This window comes from Geotrypetes seraphini, chromosome 2 (genome assembly GCF_902459505.1).
Source record: "Geotrypetes seraphini chromosome 2, aGeoSer1.1, whole genome shotgun sequence".
NCBI lineage: Eukaryota > Metazoa > Chordata > Amphibia > Gymnophiona > Dermophiidae > Geotrypetes > Geotrypetes seraphini.
This window is the reverse complement of record NC_047085.1, coordinates 436,961,102-436,981,172: the sequence shown is the minus strand read 5'-3', so window position 1 is coordinate 436,981,172 and position 20,071 is coordinate 436,961,102. Positions and strand designations below refer to the sequence as shown.

Genomic DNA, 20,071 nt, shown 5'->3' with positions numbered 1-20,071 from the left:
ATCGGGCAGCACTATTGCCTAGCAGCTTGAAATGCTAGGGTCCTATCTAAGAAGGTCTTATATCTACACCCATTAATTTTTAGATAAGCAAATAAGTAATAATAATAATAATAGTTTATTTTTATATACCACAATAGTAATTACTACAAGTAATTAAAATACAGATCCAAATAACAGTGTCTTATAAAAGAAAGTAACACAGTTCAAAAAAGATACTAACAAAACGCGACCCTAACTTATTCAGAGTAATATATGCACAATACAAATTATTAATACTAAAACAGGTAAGAAACTATAAAAATTATCCTATAAAATAATAAAAATCCACTTACGATAATTTTTAAATCAATTCAATTTTGTATTGTTTAAATAAATAAGTTTTAAGATCTTTCTGAAATTGATAATAAGTAAGAGATGGAGAAATAAGAGCATTCAAACATGAATTCATTACTCTTGCTTGAAACGCCAGAGGCCTATCCAAGAATTTCTTAAAGCGACAAGCTTTCACTGCGGGAAAATAAAACCAACCGGATCTATGTATTTTTTTTTAATGTAAAAAAATCTAAAATGAGCAACAAGATGGTGCTAACCCAAATAAAACTTTATAACAAATGCATTCAAATTTAAACATTCTAGCCTCAAACGGCAACCAGTGAAGTTTTTGATAATATGAACTAATGTGATCGTGTTTTTTTAAATAAAAAATCAGACGAATTGCTGTGTTTTGTATTAATCTTAATCGACTAATTGCTTTTTTATGAGCACCCAAATAAATAACATTGCAATAGTCCAATATTGAAATAATTAACGACTGAACCAGCATTTTAAATCATATAAAATCTAAATATTTTCTAATGGTATGTAACTTCCAAAGAGTAATACAACATCTTTTGACCAATAAATCTGTATGAGCCCTAAAGGATAAAGTACGATCTAATGTAACACCTAGGACTCCTTTTACGAAAGCGCGTTAGCGGTTTAACGCGAGTAATAGCGCGCGCTAAACCACCGGTCGCACTAGCTGCTACCGCCTCCTCTTGAGCAGGCGGTAGTTTTCTGGCTAGCGCGGGGGTTAGTGCATGATTAAAAGTCACGCACGATAAAGTCGCTAACACGGCTTCGTAAAAGGAGCCCCTAATATTTTTAAGGTAGGAACTATTGGATAGGTTTGACCGTTTACAGTAAGCATTGTTTCAGTAAGCTTTTCATTAGGACTAGCAAGAAAAAAACTGTGATTTGCCTGGATTCCGTTTCAGTTTAAAACTAGAAGTCCAGATTTCCACTTGTGTAAGAATGAAAGAAATCTGATTTAAAATTTCTGGTGTAAACGCAGTTAAAGGAATAAGTATTGAAATATCATCTGTGTAAATGAAAAATTTTACTTGTAAACTATATAGAAAATGACCCAATGGTGCTAAATAAATATTGAATAAAGTTGGAGAGAGTGGTGATCCCTGAGGAACACCACTTTCATTTACCCACCAAGTGGAATATTGTCCTGCATTAACAACCTGATATGACCTATTTTTAGGAAACCTTGGAACTAATTCTATACATTTCCTTAGATTCCAATAAAATCCAAACATGATAATAATATGTCATGGTCAACCAAATCAAAAGCACTGCTCAAGTCCAATTGTAAAATTATTGCACTTGAACCCGTTTTGAACAAGGTATGAATATGATCAATTAATGAGGCCAGTACTGTCTCAGTACTGAATCCTGATCGAAAACCAGACTGATAATTATGTAAAATTTCAAATTTATCTAGATAATCCACTAGTTGTGCATTAACTAAACCTTCTATCACTTTTGTTAATAATGGAATAGAGGCAACTGGTCTAAAATTAGCTGTATTAGTAATGGACTCTTTTGAATCTTTTTATAATTGGAATAATTAAAATCTTACCTATTTCCCTTGGAAATATCCCCGTTTCTAATAATGATGTAATCCAATCAAAAAGTTTTGATTTTAAAGAAAGCGGTGCAGTTCTCATTAAATTTTAAGGACAATCATCAAGTTGGCAATTTGTTTTGGCATATTTAGAAAATAATTTACAATAAGTTGCCCAATCGAGGAAATTCCAGAACATATTAGCCCTTATTCCCTCCTTTTCTTGAATTATAAAAAATTCAAAATTTTTTACGTTTCTGGTTTGATTTAAATGTTTTATTAAGTTATTAATTTTAATCTAATATAATAAAACCCTTACCCGCGCATGCATAGTTGACACGGCATGATCCCTGCTGCTGTGATTTGTGCTTCCGTGGCCGTGTTCTGTGTGCGGCGCATGCGCGGCGGTGGAGTCTGTGGTGGTTTGATTTGCGGCGCGTAAGAGGAGCCTGCAGGGAGGGAGGCGGTTTGATTTGCGGTGCGTAAGAGGAGCCTGCAGGGAGGGAGGCTTCAACTAGCTGCTTCTGCTCGCTTCAGGCCTTCCTGCGTCACTTGGTTGTCTGTTTGAATGAGGACTACTTGATTGAGGAGGTGATCTTGGAACGTGTAAAGGGCATAGCAAATTGCTTGAAGCTCTAGAACAGGGGTGTCAAAGTCGGTCCTCAAGGGCCGCAATCCAGTCGGGATTTCAGGATTTCACCAATGAATATGCACGAGATCTATTTGCATGCACTGCTTTCATTGTATACTAATAGATCTCATGCATATTCACTGATTGCAGCCCTCAAAGACCGACTTTGACACCTGTGCTCTAGAACAGGGGTCTCAAAGTCCCTTCTTGAGGGCTACAATCCAGTCGGGTTTTCAGGATTTCTCCAATGAATATGAATGAGATCTATGTGCATGCACTGCTTTCAATGCATATTCATTGGGGATATCCTGAAAACCCAACTGGATTGCGGCCCTCAAAGAGGGACTTTGAAATCCCTGCTCTAGAAGGTTGATGTGGAGAGTTTTCTTGTGAGGACTCCAGAAGCCTTAGGTGTGGAGGCTCTCGAGTTGAGATCCTCAACTGAGCATGGAAACATCTATTAGAAGTACTCAGGTTTGCAGTGAATTATAACAAGTTTTATCTCCAACCACTCAAAATCTGGAGTTCATTAGAGTGATTCTGGACACAAATCAGTCTTGCGCCTTTTTACTCCCACTCTCATAAAGATCTGCCAGAAAATATCCTCGCTCCAGTGCATCACTGCATGCCAAATTATGTGTCTCTAGGTGAGATCAAAGGACTCTATGATCCGAGGTGGAACACAGTAGATGGGACACAGAAGGGTGAAAAGAGTCCATAAATTTGGTAAAATAAATTCAAACATTTTTAATTGAATGAAAAAAAATAAATGAAACAGAAAAATATGACTAAAATAAGGGGAAAAATTAAACAAGAAGTCACAAAACATGTAAAAGTTTGATACATTTAGAGAGACTCTAAAGAAAAGCATCTCAGCTCTGCAGAAAACTGAAGGTCCTGTGAGTCAACAGGCAGAAAGGCACTGGCAAGCGTGGTTTTAAAGTTTTAAAGTGACAGTATACTTTTTGACTGTTTGGGCTGGGGCTTCATTGATGACGTCACCCATAGGTGAGAATAAGCTGTCTGCTTGCCCTATTCTCATTTTGGGTTTTTATTTTTTTACTGTAACAGACATAATACTGCTTTATTGTCACTCAAGCATATCCAGTAAATTTTATTACTGTAAAATGCTACTTGAGCAAGATCGAAAGATTAACTTCTTACCTTTGCTAATCTTCATTTTTGTAAATCCACATTTTATTCCTGGACAAGTGGGTCCTGCATCCCATGTCGCAAGACTGCTTGTAGGAAGCCTCATTTATATCATTTTTCTGACCCTCTTCTCTTACCTCAAGACTGCCTTCTGGTCACCAGTTCAAGCAAAAGCAGGCAGTCACACCTGCAAAGGACATAGATAAAAAGGAGGGGTACAGGGAAACTTCCCAACAAACAAGTCTAATCTGCTCATAACATAAAAAGTCTTAGCAATCATAAACAATTGAAATAGGTTATTAAACAGTACAAACCTGAAAAAATGCGATAAGGACACAACCTGCATTAACAGACGCAGCACTACAGTTAGGCAAAGTGTATAACATAACAGTGTTCTCCCCAGAAATTTTTTCCAGCCGGGTGGCACAAAAAAGTAGCTGCGTGGGGCGGGATGGGGAAATTTAGTGGTGCAAATTTGGTGCTATGCAAATTACCCCTCCATGCTTATGGTGAAGGAGTAGGAGCAGGGAAGAGGGTTGGCGCACAACCTGGAACACTATGAAAATTACCCCTCCCTGCTCACGGTGAAGGAGTTGTCCAACCTTTTGGCTTCCCTGGGCCACATAAGATGAAAAAAAAAATTTCTGGGGCCACACAAACACTAACACTAGCTGATGAGCAAAAAAAAGGATGAGCAGGTCCCAAATTTGCAATCACTAATATAGAAGATGTACGTATCTACTATAATAAAACCCTAAGCGCACATGCGCACTTCAAACTTCGTGATCCCTGCATCCGTGATCCGTAGATCCGTGCCAGTAGAACGAGCCTGTGGCGGTGGAGTTTGTGACCATGGACACAAGGAGGCGGAGAACATGCCAGCGACTCTCCCCTCCCGCCCTCACTCATCTAAGACGGTAGTAAATCTATTCATTTGCGTCTGCCCTCCTCTTCAAAGCAGCCTGCTGAGGATTGCCGGCCGGCTGTAGCGAATCTCACAAGCCACTCTCCACCTTGGTAGCACATTCCCTCTGACGCGATTCCGCCCCTCCTCTGACGTAAGTGGCAGCTTGAGGATATTGCCATTGGCTGCAAAGCTTGGAGATTTTGGGTTGTCAGACTGGAGGAGGACTTGGGGATCCCCAATAGCTCTAGTATTTGTAAATTGCATTCAGGCAGGGAGAAACTTTGGTGCCCATCCACTAATTTTGGGCTTCAGTCCCTCCCCTAAATCAGCTGTATATGACTACGCCACTGAATACAAAAATAATTGTTTAAGTTTTTAAGTTTTAAGTTTTATTAGGATTTTATATACCGCCTATCAAGGTTATCTAAGCGGTTTTACAATCAGGTACTCAAGCATTTTCCCTATCTGTCCCGGTGGGCTCACAACCTATCTAACGTACCTGGGGCTATGGAGGATTAAGTGACTTGCCCAGGATCACAAGGAACAGCATGGGGTTTGAACCCACAACCCCAGGGTGCTGAGGCTGTAGCTTCAACCACTGCGCCACACACTCCTCCTATGCACCTATCCCAAAGTTAACATATTCCAGTTAATAAATTCAAAATAAAACAATTTTTTTCTACCTTGTTGTCTGGATGTTTTGTTTTTCCATCATCTTGGTCCCAGTTTCTCTTTCTGCTTTTTGTCCATATTCAACTAATTCTCTTTCCAGTGCCTGCTGTTCTCCATCTTCTCTCAGTCCCTAGCTCTCCCATTTCCCATCTCACTCCTTTCCCAGCCTTCTATTTGATGGGCCGTGGCCCTTTTCTGCCGTCATTTTCTATGTTTCTATAGGAAGTTAGGGGGTGGATCATTAGAGTGGGCAGACTTGATGGGCCGTGGCCCTTTTCTGCCGTCATTTTCTATGTTTCTATTTCTTTCTATCTACTCCTTACTCATCTTGTCATCTCCGTTTTGACCTCATCCACATGGCTCACCACTTTTAGAATCCCCTCCCTTTTTCTACTGGTCAGGCTATAACTCCCTGCCCCTTTCTTTCCATCCCCTTTCTTATCCCAGATCTCATCCCTCCTGCCCTCCCATGGGTCCATCTCTCCTCCTCTATCCCCATGGTCCAACATTTTGATCCCTCTCTTTTCTGTTTTTATTCTTCCCTCCCCTTTTGATGCTGAACAATGAAATGGAGGGAAAAAAAGAGAATGCTGCAACTCTCTGCCTTCCATCCACAGGCCTACAATTTCTCCCTTCCATCTCCAAATCCAACTTCTCTCCCTTTCTCTTCTCAACTGCCCCCCACCCCATCTCTCCCCATACCGCCTGCCTCCATCCCCCTGATCCACCATTTCTCCCTCTCTTTTCCCAACAGTTCTCCCTTCAAGTATCTCTTTCCCTCTTCCTCCACACCACCCCAGGTCCAACTTCTCTCCCTTCAGACCATTGCCCACTATCTCTCTCTCTGTCCTCTGCTTTTGGCCCCATAAGCTTTCCCCCCACCCCACGCCCAATCTGGCACTTCTTTTACAGCTCACGATCTTATTGCTGACCTACAAGTGTGTTCATTCTGCTACCTCTCAATATCTCTCCTCGCTTCTCTCCTTGTACACCTCCCAGAGAATTCAGTTCCTCAGATAAGTCACTCTTAGCGTTACCCTTTTCTTTTCCTCCGCTGTCAATTCCCAAGTTTGTCCGTCAGGCCCCTTCCCTTGTTTAAAAGCAGACTGAAAACCCACCTTTTTGATATAGCTTTCAATCCTTAACTCCACTCCTCTACCCTTCATCCCAGCCCGCTGATTGACTTTTCCATGACATCCTGTTTGTCTGTCTTGCCTGTTTAGATTGTAAGCTCTTTCGAGCAAGGACTGTTTTCTTATTCTTTGTGACTCTGTGCATTCTCAGAGATCCTGCCAATACCCAGGGCTGATGAGAAGAGGCAGATGGAGCTGCAAGCAGTCAACGTGTGGATGCGGTGCTGGTGTGAGGAAGAAGGATTCCACTTCCTGCGCAACTGGACGACGTTCTGGGGGAAGAGCAAGCTATAAAGGAAGGATGGACTCCACCTCAGGGAGTAAACAGACAGATAGACAAGGGCGACCCGGTCGACAATGTATATCTGGATTTTCAGAAGGCGTTTGACAAGGTTCCGCATGAACGACTACTTCAAAAAATTGCGAGCCATGGAATCGATGGTGAAATACTCACGTGGATTAAAAACTGGCTGGATCATAAGAAACAGAGAGTGGGGTAAATGGACAATACTCCGACTGGAAGAGCTTCACCAATGGGGTGCCGCAGGGCTCGGTGCTTGGACCCGTGCTCTTCAACATCTTTATAAATGATCTAGACATTGGTACGACAAGTGAGGTGATTAAATTTGTGGATGAAAAAAGTTATTCAGAGTAGTGAAGACACAGGGGGATTGCGAAGATCTGCAACATGACATAATCAGACTTGAGGAATGGGCATCAACCTGGCAGATGAGGTTTAACGTGGATAAGTGTAAAGTGATGCATGTAGATAACAAAAATCTCATGCACGAAAACAAGATGTCCGGGGTGGTACTTGGAGAGACCTCCCAGGAAAGAGACTTGGGAGTTATGATCGACAAGTTGATGAAGCCGTCCAAGCAATGTGCAGCGACGGCAACAAGGGCGAACAGAATGCTAGGAATGATAAAGAAGGGGATCACAAACAGATCGGAGAAGGACAGAGTACGGTATTGGGGTTCAAGAAGGGATTAGATGTTTTCCTGAAGGAAAAGGGGATAGAAGGGTATAGATAGAGGATTACTATACAGGTCCTGGACCTGATGGGCCACCTCGTGAGCGGACTACTGGGCATGATGGACCTCTGGTCTGACCCAGCAGAGGCACTGCTTATGTTCTTATCATGCCGTTGTACCGAGCCATGGTGCGCCCTCACCTGGAGTACTGCGTCCAGCACTGGTCACCGTACATGAAGAAGGACATATTGCTACTTGAAAAGGTCCAGAGAAGGGCAACTAAGATGGTTAAGGGGCTGGAGGAGTTGCCATATAGTGAAAGATTAGAGAAACTGGGCCTTTTCTCCCTCGAACAGAGGAGACTGAGAAGGGACATGGTCGAAACATTCAAGGTACTGAAGGGAATAGACTTAGTAGTTAAGGACAGGTTGTTCACCCTCTCCAAGGAGGTAGAACAACAGGGTACTCTCTAAAATTGAAAGGGGATAGATTCCGTACGAATGTAAGAAAGTTCTTCTTCACTTAGAGAGTGGTAGAAAACTGGAATGCTCTTCCGGAGTCTGTCGTAGGGGAAAACATCCTCCAGGGATTCAAGAAAAAGTTAGACAAGTTCCTGCTGAACCAGAACGTATGCAGGTAGGGCTAGTCTCAGTTAGGCGCTGGTCTTTGACCAAGGGCCACCGCGTGAGCGGACTGCTGGGCATGATGGACCACTGGTCTGACCCAACAGCGGCAATTTTTTTGTTTTTATATACTTATACTGCATGTGTCTGGTAGCGCTATAAAAATAATTAATAGTAGTAGTAGCAGTAGACAATGTACGGACAAGCAGCCAAAGAGCCTCTCAGAGGCTGAAGACCAAAACAGAGAGCAAACAGCCAGACCCTTTTCTAGTCCATCTTGAAGGATTGCGAGAATCAGTGGTACAAATGGCAAGGTCGGATCCTCACACTTCTGGACGCACCAAGATTGATAACATCACCAAGCCTTTGCAAGGCTGCCACAGTTGATTTTTTTGCTGCACAAGAGTAGCTATCATTCCTGAAGAGTATCCTCTGCAGATTAAGGCCGCGAGATCAAAAGCCAGGCTGTAAGACCAAAGCGGTATGGATCCTGGAGCGCAATTGGGTCCTGCATAAGGAGAAAGGATGGCAGGGAAGCCTTAGGCCCCAATCCAGCTGTAAATGAACCAGGATGGCATACTACGACCATCTCGAGAATCACCCGACCTGTTTGCCTTGATCCATCTCAGCAGATGGCCTATCAGGGGCCATGGAGGGAAGAGTGTGTGACGCAGTGGTTGGATCTACAGCCTCAGCACCCTGGGGTTGTGAGTTCAAACCCCATGCTGCTCCTTGTGACCCTGGGCAAGTCACTCAGTCCTCTATAGCCCTAGGTACATTAGATAGATTGTTAGCCCACCGGGACAGATAGGGAAAATGCTTGAGTACCTGATTGTAAAAACCGCTTAGATAACCTTGATAGGCGATATATAAAATCCTAATAAACTTGAAGACATAAAGAAGACTTCCAGTAGCCAGGGCTGCACCAGCATGTCTAAGCCTATGCTTTGTGGCTCATGACGGCGACTGAAGAACCGATCCACATTTTTGTTTACTACCGATGCCATAAGGTCGAACGCTGGACGACCCCACTGCTTCATAAGCAGCTGAAGACTCTTTAGGACAGGGACCATTCACCTGGATCCAGAGTTGATGGTTGAGATAATCCACCTGAACATTGTCCACTCCGGCTATCTGCACCGCGGAAATCGCCAAAAGGTAGCATTCTGCCCAACAAAAGAAATGTTGGACTTCCTTGCGCAGGGATGCGCTCCAGGTGCCTCCATGGTGATTGACATTATGCCATTGCCATGGCTTTGTCCCAGAAAACACACACTGCCTGATTCTGGAGAAGATGCTCAAAGTGCAGGAGGACCAGTCGAATCACCCGAAGCTCCAGGTGATTGATCGACCATTTCCTCTTGGACAGGGACTACTGGCTCTGGACCGGACTGTCCGAGCAAAGAACACCCCAGCCATAGACACAACCATTATCAAAATCACCCAGACTGAGATTCAGAGAAGAAGATCCGAGACAGAGATGGAGGATTCAACCAGCAGACCAGGCTGTTCTGAACCTCCACTATCCAAGGGAGCTGGGCATGCAGCGGATCCCTCTACAGACTGCAATGAGAAATAAGCGCATCCTGTAGTGGGTGCAGATGGGTCCTCACCCAGGGAATCATATCGATGGTCACAACCATGGACCCCAGGACCAATAGGTACTGTAGGCTGTCAGGGCTGGAGTCTCCAGAAAAGCACATATTAGCTGGCAAAATTTCTCTTGGCGCGAGTCAGGCAGAAAAACCTTGTTCTGCCCTGTGGCAAAGTGGACTCCCAGGTATTCCAAGTCCTGAGTCAGAACAAGAAGGCTCCTTCAAAAGTTGATCACCCAGCCTAGACGTTGAAGCAGCTCATCAACCTGTCGAACTGCCTGACGCCTCTCAGACTCTGAATGGGCTCTGATTAGCCAGTCATCCAGATATGGATGACCTTGAATTCCGAGTTTCCGTAAGTGGGCCACAATGACCATCACATTGGTGAATGTCCTGGGCACCGTCATCATCCCAAAGGGCAAGGCCGCAAATTGGAAGTACTGCAGCAGAACATGGAACCTCAGATATTTCCTGTGTTCTGGAAAAATGGGGATATGAAGATAAGCATCTGTCAAGTCTAGAGAAGCTAAGAATTCCCCAGGAGCCACCGAGGTAATCACTGACTGCACTGTTTCCATCCTGAAGCAGGAGACCTTGAGGACAGGCATTGACCGCTTTGAGGACCAGGATTGGTCTCCAGTATTTGGAGCCTCTCTTTGGCACAATTAAGTATATCAAGTATCTGCCGGAGCCCGAGTAGGGCTCTGAGACAGGTTCAATGGCCGCAATGTCCAGCAACATTTGGACTGTGGCCTCTACCCGGGCTGCCTCGTCTGGTCTTCCTGCAGCGAAATCCAGAAAGAGCTCTGAAAGGAGCCGATAAAACTCAAGTTTGTAGCTGTCCCAAAGAATATCCAGGATCCAGCGCTCGGAGGTGATAGCCATCCATTCTTTCAGGAAGGTTGAAAGCCACCCCCCAAAATCGCTGTGATAGGCTCAGGCTGTCAGCCCTATACTCACAGTGTAATGTGAGCTGTAGTAAAGGAAGATGAAACAGCTTACAGGGAGATCCTCTGCTTCAACAAGCCTTGTAACCTGGACTGCTGGTCTTTTGACTGCCCCTCTAAAACCGATGACCAGAGACCTCCGCCACCCATGGGAGACACTGCGCACATGATCTGGTGGAGGGATGCAGTTAGCCCAGATCCTAGACACACCTCCATGAAGTCATGCAGCCTGTACTCAAATTCACTAGAAGATGAACCTGGGGTGAGCCAGCTCCCAAGGGAATGGTCCCTGAGCCCCCGATCTGAAGGTGCAGGCTGTCCAGGAGGTGCACTACAAAGCAGCCAACCTCCCAGAAGCAGACATAACCTGCAAAATCTGCAATTTCCCACAGCCAGAGCTATCCCCATGCAGATACAAGGACACGAAGCACGTAAAAATACTGAGTAGAAAAAATAAACACGAGCAGAAGAGACTTTCTCCTACTGTCTCGCTTATAGAAAAGCAACTGGTGACCACAGGGCAATCCTGAGGTAAGATGAGAGGGTCAGAAAAATTATGTAACTAAGACTTCCTATAAACAGTCTCTTGACATGGGCTGCATAACCCACTTGTCCAGGAGTAGGAGTGGGAATGTACAAGGTCAGATTATTTCTGCAAAAATTTTTGAAGGAAATAAAAGTGCTGTTGGTGACAGCTACCTCATGAACAAAGAAAAAATAACGATTCCCCTGGACATTTCCCTTCCATGCAGTAAAACACTGCAAAGGACAAACTAATAAGAACAGAGGACCTGATTACTGTAATTAATATACAAATGCTGACCATTTGCACAAGATAAATTTAAACCTATGCACCCATGGCAAGAAAAAGTTTAAAGTTTTTCTTTACAATTTACACATAAATGATATGCCTCTGTATTTGCATTTTCAAGATATTACCTCAGGTGTATGTTTTGCAATTTCTCGTATTAACGTTGCAGTGTTTTTCTTGACATATTCATCGGTATCTTTTAGACAAGTGAGAACAATAGGGAAAATTTCTGCTTCAACCACCATTTCTGCCAAATCCACAGAGTGCTTTGCAATCTGGCTCAGTGCAGATAGCACCTGACGCTGTTAAAAAGACTACAGATTAAAAAAAGCAAACTTATATGCTGTATATATATGCTGTATAATATAAAATATCTTGTTACAGATTAAACTGCACTAGCAAGCATTAACTGCAGTTACTGTGATGCATGGGCTGTAGGTTCCTCCATATATATTAATGTATAATATAATCACGTTGGTCCTAAGAGGAAAGTGAACTCTTTAAAGGCTGTGATCAATTATTTTTATTACACCAGCAAAGAGCACAGTTACTTACCATAATAGGTGTAATCTGGGGACAGCAGGCAGATATTCTCACATATGGGCCCCGACACGGACAGCATCAAAAGTTAATCGCCACTCCAAAAACCCAAGAAAGTTTGCAAACTGCCTGCACCGCATATGCACAAGTGCCTTCCTGCCTGACGCAGGCTCGCGGATCCTCAATTCTGTAAGTAAGCTAAGAAGACAACCAGGGGAGGTGTGTGGTTTGTGAGAATATCTGCCTGCTGTCCCTAGATAACACCCGTTATGGTAACTATCGTATTTTTTGCGCCATAAGACGCACCCTAGATTTAGAGGAGGAAAACAAGAAAAAAAAACATTCTGAACCAAATTCTCCCTGCCACGTTCTGCACCCAATCCTACACTCCCTGCCAGGCTCTGTCCCCTGTCCCCCCTCTAGTGGTCTAGTGGTAGGCCGGGACAGGGCAGGCAGGGACAGGGCAGGTAGGCCTAGTGGCAGGTCCAGCGCTGTATCGACATCACTCCTAGCTGGAAGCTTTTCAAAACCCGGACAAAGTGCCGGGTTTTGAAAAGCCGTCCGGATGCTAAGACATGTCCTCCAAAAGGAGGACATGTCTGATAATCCTAACCCCACCCTCACAGTTTGCAGCCTTAACTTTTTTTGATGGTATAGCCAGCTTCTGGAACACAATATAGGGGGCTACACATTCAGTCAGATATTGTGGGCCATGTGATTACTATGTAACAACTGATTTAGGGTAAATGACCATAAACACAACAGACACTCCATGAAAGCAGCTGCCAAAGCGCTATTTTTTCTTGTCTTCTTAGTAACTTCTGTCCATCTCACATATCTTCTCTCTCCATATCCATCATCTTCCTCCTGCAGCCTTATTTTCCTGTGTAACAAACATATCCCTTCTATATCCTGTTCCTTTCCTTCCTCCTGTTTCTACATCTGCCCTCTCATATTCAGCATTTGCCTTCTGTGTTTGTGTCTTGTCCTGCATTTCATCCTCTTTCTCCCTGTCCCTCCCTCTCTGTGTCTCTATCCCCTTCTTCTTCCATGCCCACCATCTCTATTGAGGAGTCTTGAGATGAAGTCTCATAAATGGAGTAACATGCACCATGGAAGCCATGTGACCTAGGAGTACCATCAGATGTCTGGCCAAGATTGATGGGAAAAGATAAGTCTACTCAGAAAGGTGAATTTGAATCAAGTTTTGTTGTCTGCTGATGGAGAAACACTCGGAAATAAAAGGTGTGTAGCAGAGCTCCGATAAATCGCAGATTTCAAGAAGGTTGAGTTGGGATTTAGGAAAAAAGATTTTGAATCTCCACTGCCGAAAGAAGAGAATTGTGAACTGAGCCACTGTGAGGACCCATTGCGAGGTTGGATCATTGATGAGGCAATCATCCAGACAGGGAAAACCTGGAGACCCTGCGTCTGTAATGCTGCTGCCACTACAACCAGGCACTTGATGAATACTCTGGAAGAGGATGCAAAGCCAAAAGGTAGGACTCTATATTGATAATGGCGCTGCGCTATCTGAAATCTGCGTAATTTCCAGAAGGTCGGAAGCACTGGAATATGAGAAGAAACTTCTTTTCAGATCTAGGGAGCATAGCCACAGTCGTTGCGATCTGAGAGGGAATATAAAGGTATCAGAGGCAACATATGAAACTCCCCCCCCCCAGTGGAAATTTGTTCAGGCCCCTGAAGTCTAAAATTGGCCATAGACCTCCCTTCCCTTTTGGGATGAGGAAATACCGGAAGTAAAAACCCCGGTTCCTCTGCAGAGGTGAAACTTTTCTTTGAGAAGAAGGGATACCATCTCCCGAAGAAGAGACGACTTGAAAAGAGACTCTCTTGGAGATTTGGAGGCATAGTGATTAAGTGAAGAGAAAGTCATTCGTAAAAAGTTTTTTTTTTTAAAGATGTAGTGGCCTCCTCCTCCTCCCCTACAGCCACTCCCAAATCGCTGGGCTTTTGGAATCAAAAAGATGATGGAGTAAAAGTGTGACAAATGTTCATTAAGGAACAGATGTAGGGAAAAAGACTTAAAGTAAATGGATATCTTCTAGAAGGTACTGTATAAACACTGATGGAAGAGTGGAACACATTGCAAGAAAAACACCTGGTTGATCCTGCTTCAAGGATAAAACAGTGGAAGGTTCTAACATGGCGGGAATCTAACTTACAGGCTCTACACCCCTGTTAGATCCCGCCATTTCATGTATAATTGTATCGAAACAACAGGAAAGAGCCACCTTACAGGCTCTATGCCCCATGGTAGAATCCTGAAGCAGTCGCAATTCATTTGATGCATGTTAAGTTGCTTGCTGTATACCATGTGGAGGAATCTAACTTTACAGACTCTACAACTATATTAGATTCCTCCTTGGACCATGGATAAGCGGATCCAACCTAATAAATTCTAGGTAAGGGAAAGGATTGAAAGATATGATGAAATAGATGTTGAGAAGGAAGGTATCCATCAAAAGAAAGCAATTTCCAAACAAGATGTTTCACAAAGCAGGAGATATAGAAATTGTTATTTGACACTCTGATCGCCAACATGAAGTACTGGTACAAGGGACATCCAAATGTGCTCATAGTGAGCCTTTCACATGCTGGTAGCACTGAGGCATAGAGTCTCAATGCATTAGATTTCTTTTTTTTTTAAGTCAACTCTACCACTAGTGACTGGTATTTATATAATAAAGTCAAAGTTTCTGGGAGCCCCCATAATGGTAAGGGGCGTTTCCTAATTCTAGTACAGAAGTGTTTCCTAGTAACACTTGTACAGAAAGATAGATTTAGATAGCATAGCTTATACATCAAAATCAAGATAAAACTTAAATCAGGAAATTAGATTTTTTTTTTCTTAATCTATCTCAAGTCCTCAATAAAACAGAGATCTCCAAGATTAAATCTGAGTGAATTTAAACAAAAGAAAAAGTATCTATAACTAAGAAATCTGCAGGCTGTTGTAGAGTGGGAGACCTATTCTTCTTTTACTATTATTGTAGTGGTGGTGGTGGTTCTCTCCCAAGGCATTTAAGAGATACGAAACTAGACAAATGAGAGGGTTCTAGAAAAACATATTTTAAAGATTGGTATCTTATGACAACACATGCAAGGAAATCTTAAGTGGAAAACACTTCCAATTTCGGTTAATGCTGGCCTCAAAATCAAGAACTATCGCCGCCTCCTTTTTTGTGTCTCCTTAGAGATGTCAGGAAACATCTGGATTTTATGTCCCAAAAATTCTTTAGATCTGTTCTGGAAGTATATTCTCATAATCCACTCCTTATCCTGTAGGACAGCTACCGTCAACAGGAGTGTAGCTGGAGATGAAAGAGAAATATCGGAGGTTTCTAATAAATTTGAGACGTCTAGTAGACTTTCCTGTTGATTTTCACTTGCTAACTGTTGTTGGTCTTCTTTCTTCTTGGGAAGATAGTAAGCTCGAACAAATAGACTGTTCTGGTACATTTAAAATCTCAATGAAGTACCTCTTTAGCATTTCTAGAAGAGCTATCATAGGAATTTTTGGAAAGTTCAATAGTCGAATGTTATTGGCTCTACTTTGGTTTTCCATTATTTCTAATTTCTTCCTCAAAAAAACATTATCCGTGACCAATGCTTCCTGTATTTTCTTTATAGATATAACCTCTGTTGAAGTTTTCTGTAATTCAATTTTAACTGTAGATAGCTCTTGTTTCAAGGTGGAAAGCTCCTTCGTTTGGTCTTTTAATTTTTCCCCTAATTCGCTAACTTGAGGTGCCAAGGATTTTCCTAGGTTAACAACAAGGTTCCACAAGGCACCTAAAGTAACCTCAGGAGGTTTAGTAATCGTTGAGGTTACAGGTGACACAAGAAGCTTCTCATGTTCCAGACGTACCTCTTGTCTGCCTTGTGCCATCTCCTCGGATGTTCCTTCCTCAGGTTGTTTCTCCGGGTTTAAAGAAATCCCTTCCGAGCTCACCAGCAAGCCCTCACTGGCCTCTCGCGGCTCAATATCGGCCATGTTAAGCTCCCGAGGAGAGCTTATTCTATGGAGTTGTGGAGGCGGAACTCTAGTGTCGGAGCTGAGAGTGTCATCGAGCCCTCGTTTCCTAGTTCTTATGAAGAAAGCATCCCTCTCAAATGACCTTTAGAATACAGTTGTGGTTATGAGTTCCCAACAGGGATAATACAGTTGGAGCCAAGCTCCAATTGGTTAAGAGGCTGAGAAAGAGGAACAGCGAAGAAATTTTTTTAGGAGGTTAATCATAATCTATATCCTCCAAGTATTCAGCACTGTAGACAGAATCAGCTTCTAGCTTGAGTGGTAGCTCTTTCCCCAACTGCCTAATAAATATAGTGACAAAAAGTCTTTCAATAGAAGATTTAGCTGTCAGTGGACACTTGAGTGGAGACTTTGTTGTAGACTTAGAGAAATCCTCAATTGAATCGGACTGTAAGCCCAAGGGATATGAAGTACACCAGGCACAAGTTGAAGCACCACCTGTCGGGAAGAGAGGTTGGCCTTGGGCACCTGCAACACATATTTTTTTTAGCCCATTAGCGGCCTGAAAAAAAGATTGAAAAGATGCATCAGCCAAATTGATGGCCGAGGAAAAATGAAAGTCTCAGCAGCCGAAGCCCCTGAGGAAAAAATGTTCCTCTTTTTCTTTTCTTTTAAAAGAAGTAAACTTAAAAATAAAGAAAAAAACGTGTGAGCGGGAAGGCAAAACACTGAACAATGTTCAGGAACTTGACTTCTTAGTTCTGCGGAAAACTAAGAACTGAGGAGCCGTGAGTCTGTGTCGGGCAGGAAGGCACTTGCGCAGGTGCAATGCGGGCAGTTCGCAAACTTTCTTGGGTTCTTGGAGTGGCAATGCACTTTTGGAGTTGTATGTGCTGGGGCTCCATGGATGATGTCACCCACGTGAGAATATGCTGCCTGCTTGTCCTGGTATAAAGATTGTTGCAATATATCTTAAGATCTTGATCTATATGGTTTTGAAAATCTGTGTAAAATATGCTTGGAAATATTTTACACAATCCCAATAAGAGGTAAATGAAACTACAGCCAAATAACCAGAAAACACACTCCACAAAAATAGATGGCTAACAAAAAAGAAAGAAAAACATCTTTGATATCAGCATTATATTCAGAATTAAAAATGCTTAATCAATACAACCATAGGCTAAAACTTTCCCTTGAAGACACAATAGATAAGTTTATAACACTGATGCTGACTGCTTAATGGAAGGGTTGGGGTTTTTTTTAGCCTATGTTGTATTGATTATTCATTTTTTATTTTGAATATAGTGAATGATCTCTTTGGTGCTTTTCCTTCTTTTTTTGTTAGCCAACCATTTTTGGTGGGGTGTATTTTTCTGGCTATTTAGAAACATTTTCTGTCAACAATTAAAGGATTCTCAGATTATTGTACAGTTACAAGTTCATGCACAAGTTAAACCAAGGTCAGTGGCCCTTCTTCATTTGCTTTCTTTCCAATTGTCCCATGTAACTGTTCAATGGATAACTTTTTGAAAACAGGAATAGCATTAAAGATAACAGCTTTATTTATGTTCAAAACTGTTTATTGGTCCAAAAATACAATCCAAAAGCACAAGAAGAACAAGCAACACAGACCAAATTTTCATTAACCGCAAAAATCCACCCCTTCCCCGCCCTAAAGAAAGAGAAGAAAGAGAAAAAAAAAAAAGCATGGAGCAGCATGAGAGCAAGCACTATAGATATGACAAGGAGACAACCACTATACAGTCAAATATTCAATACATGACTACGAGCATACCCAGTCAAGAAAACCCAAAAAGGCTCACAAATAAGTTGTAATTGACAGCCCACAGTTTTATTTATAAGAACAGATAAACTTGCTAAGAAACAGCATCTTATTTCAAAATATTATGATACAGTACCAGCAAAATTTGATTTGGGCTGTACTTTTTGGGGGTTTGTTTTTTGCCTACCTATAAGAGTATTCAGGACTATTTCTCAAACACAATTTCTATCAATGTCTCATCATTTTAGTTAACAATGTAAAATGTTAGTTTTCAAAGCAAGTTATCATTTTAAGAATCAATATATAATATTTGTTTTAAAAAACCTCTAATTCCAAAAAACATTTGTAAATCTCTTCAACATGATATTATTTTCAGTTTTAGTTTTTTGCTCTTATTATTTAGAACCATATATTTTATTTGATTGGGAAAGAGTCCTGACCTATATGTACCAATGCTAGTGTTATTATAAGAGAAAAATACAGGCGTTTGCTCATTTTCTCTTTGATTATTCCAGGACTTCTATTCTAAAATGCCATTTCTCGTACATTCAATGTTTCAACAACCATAGGCTGAATAAAAGGAAACATAGAAAGCAGGGTTTCAGAAGAAACCAAATGCAAAAACTGCAATATAGAATAGAACAATGCACATTAAAGAAGGCTATATTAATAAAAATAAATGGTTAGTTACATTTATGGTTATGCTTACCTCTTCCTTATGTGCATTTTACATTTACAGAAAAATAAATTCATTTGTCAGCAAATATATATTCTTGTCTCAAACAATTTATTGATAGAAATATATTTAAAATTTACCTTTAGCTTCTCATCTGGGTTCAGGATCATCTGGGCCAAGTGTGCAATAGACCCAGCATCAACTACAGTCTGTGCTAACTCTGAAGAATGCTTTGAAATATCACTGAGAGTTGATGCAGCAATCCTTTTCAAAGCAATTTCTGGCTCCTGGATACAGAGAACCAGAAGAGGAACAGCCCCTGCATCCACGACAGCCTGTGACAGTTCTGTGGGTCCAAGAAAAGTAATTAAGTGAGTATGGGTGACTGACCCCAGTGCAAGACATTTTTCACCCTGACAGATACAGCAAAGAAAAAAGGGGAGGGTGCACTTCACTGTCTCAGCATCTGCATTTCAAATCAGCCCTCCTGGTTTCATAAACCATGCGGCCCAATCCTTTGCTGAAAAGAACACAGGTCAATAGATGGACCCCCATTTACATGCACACATTTGAGGTAGATTAGGCTGAAATGGTTTGTTACTCTGTTTAAAAAAAAAAAAGAGAAAGCAGATGTCAGCTGTTTAAGGCCTCACTATTCTGTGCTGATCAATAGGCATGTATTTTCTGCATGGTTAACAACAACACTGAAAGCCAAAGCAACAACATTTCTTTTTTTAATCAACCATACTAATTAGAAAACATTTTGTTCTATATATTTGTAAGCAAATGCTTTATGTTGATTATGTGACTCAGAAATCTAAAATAATGCTTCTTTTCGTATAATCAATTGAAAACACATAATGTTAAATTAGCATCAAACAAAATATGTTTGAAAGAATATTTTGCAAATAAACATTTTCAATTCACTTTTCCTCTGGTATTTTTTTTTAAGATGCCAAATAAAGGATTTGCAATTCTGACAAGTGCTTCATTTCAGCATGCATTCCTTGCTGTCAGTCTTTTCTAAAGATTATTTATATTTGATTATCTGCATTTCCTTTTAAGTCTTAGAAAAAGCTTATGTACAAATATCGCAACCATAAAGTCAGTCACTGTATCAAAAAATAGTGCCACGGTAACATACAACTTCTGCCTGTCAATAGCCCACCGCCTAACTAAAAGGATATTTCACCAGGGTCTTCAATGGGGGGAAATGTACAAATAAGATTATTTCAAAAAAGAGATCTGGTTCTTACCTTGAAATAACATAGTAACATAGTAACATTGTAGATGACGGCAGATAAAGTCCCGAATGGTCCATCCAGTCTGCCCAACCTGATTCAATTTAAATTTTTTTTTTTTTTTTTTTCTTCTTAGCTATTTCTGGGCAAGAATCCAAAGCTTTACCCGGTACTATGCTTGGGTTCCAACTGCTGAAATCTCTGTTAAGACTTACTCCAGCCCATCTACACCCTCCCAGCCATTGAAGCCCTCCCCTGCCCATCCTCCACCAAACGGCCATACACAGACACAGACCGTACAAGTCTGCCCAGTAACTGGCCTAGTTCAATCTTTAATATTATTTTCTGATTCTAAATCTTCTGTGTTCATCCCACGCTTCTTTGAACTCAGTCACAGTTTTACTCTCCACCACCTCTCTCGGGAGCGCATTCCAGGCATCCACCACCCTCTCCGTAAAGTAGAATTTCCTAACATTGCCCCTGAATCTA

The 20,071-nt window shown here is 41.7% G+C and overlaps 1 protein-coding gene across 1 annotated transcript in view; it reads right to left on the bottom strand.

The window, feature by feature from the left end:
* SPAG6 (sperm associated antigen 6) overlaps nucleotides 1-20,071 on the bottom strand; it is a 220,948-nt gene that overhangs the window by 124,993 nt on the left and 75,884 nt on the right. The window contains 2 exon segments of the mRNA XM_033931329.1: nucleotides 11,468-11,641; nucleotides 18,482-18,687. Coding sequence (XP_033787220.1) covers nucleotides 11,468-11,641; nucleotides 18,482-18,687 — 380 coding nt within the window.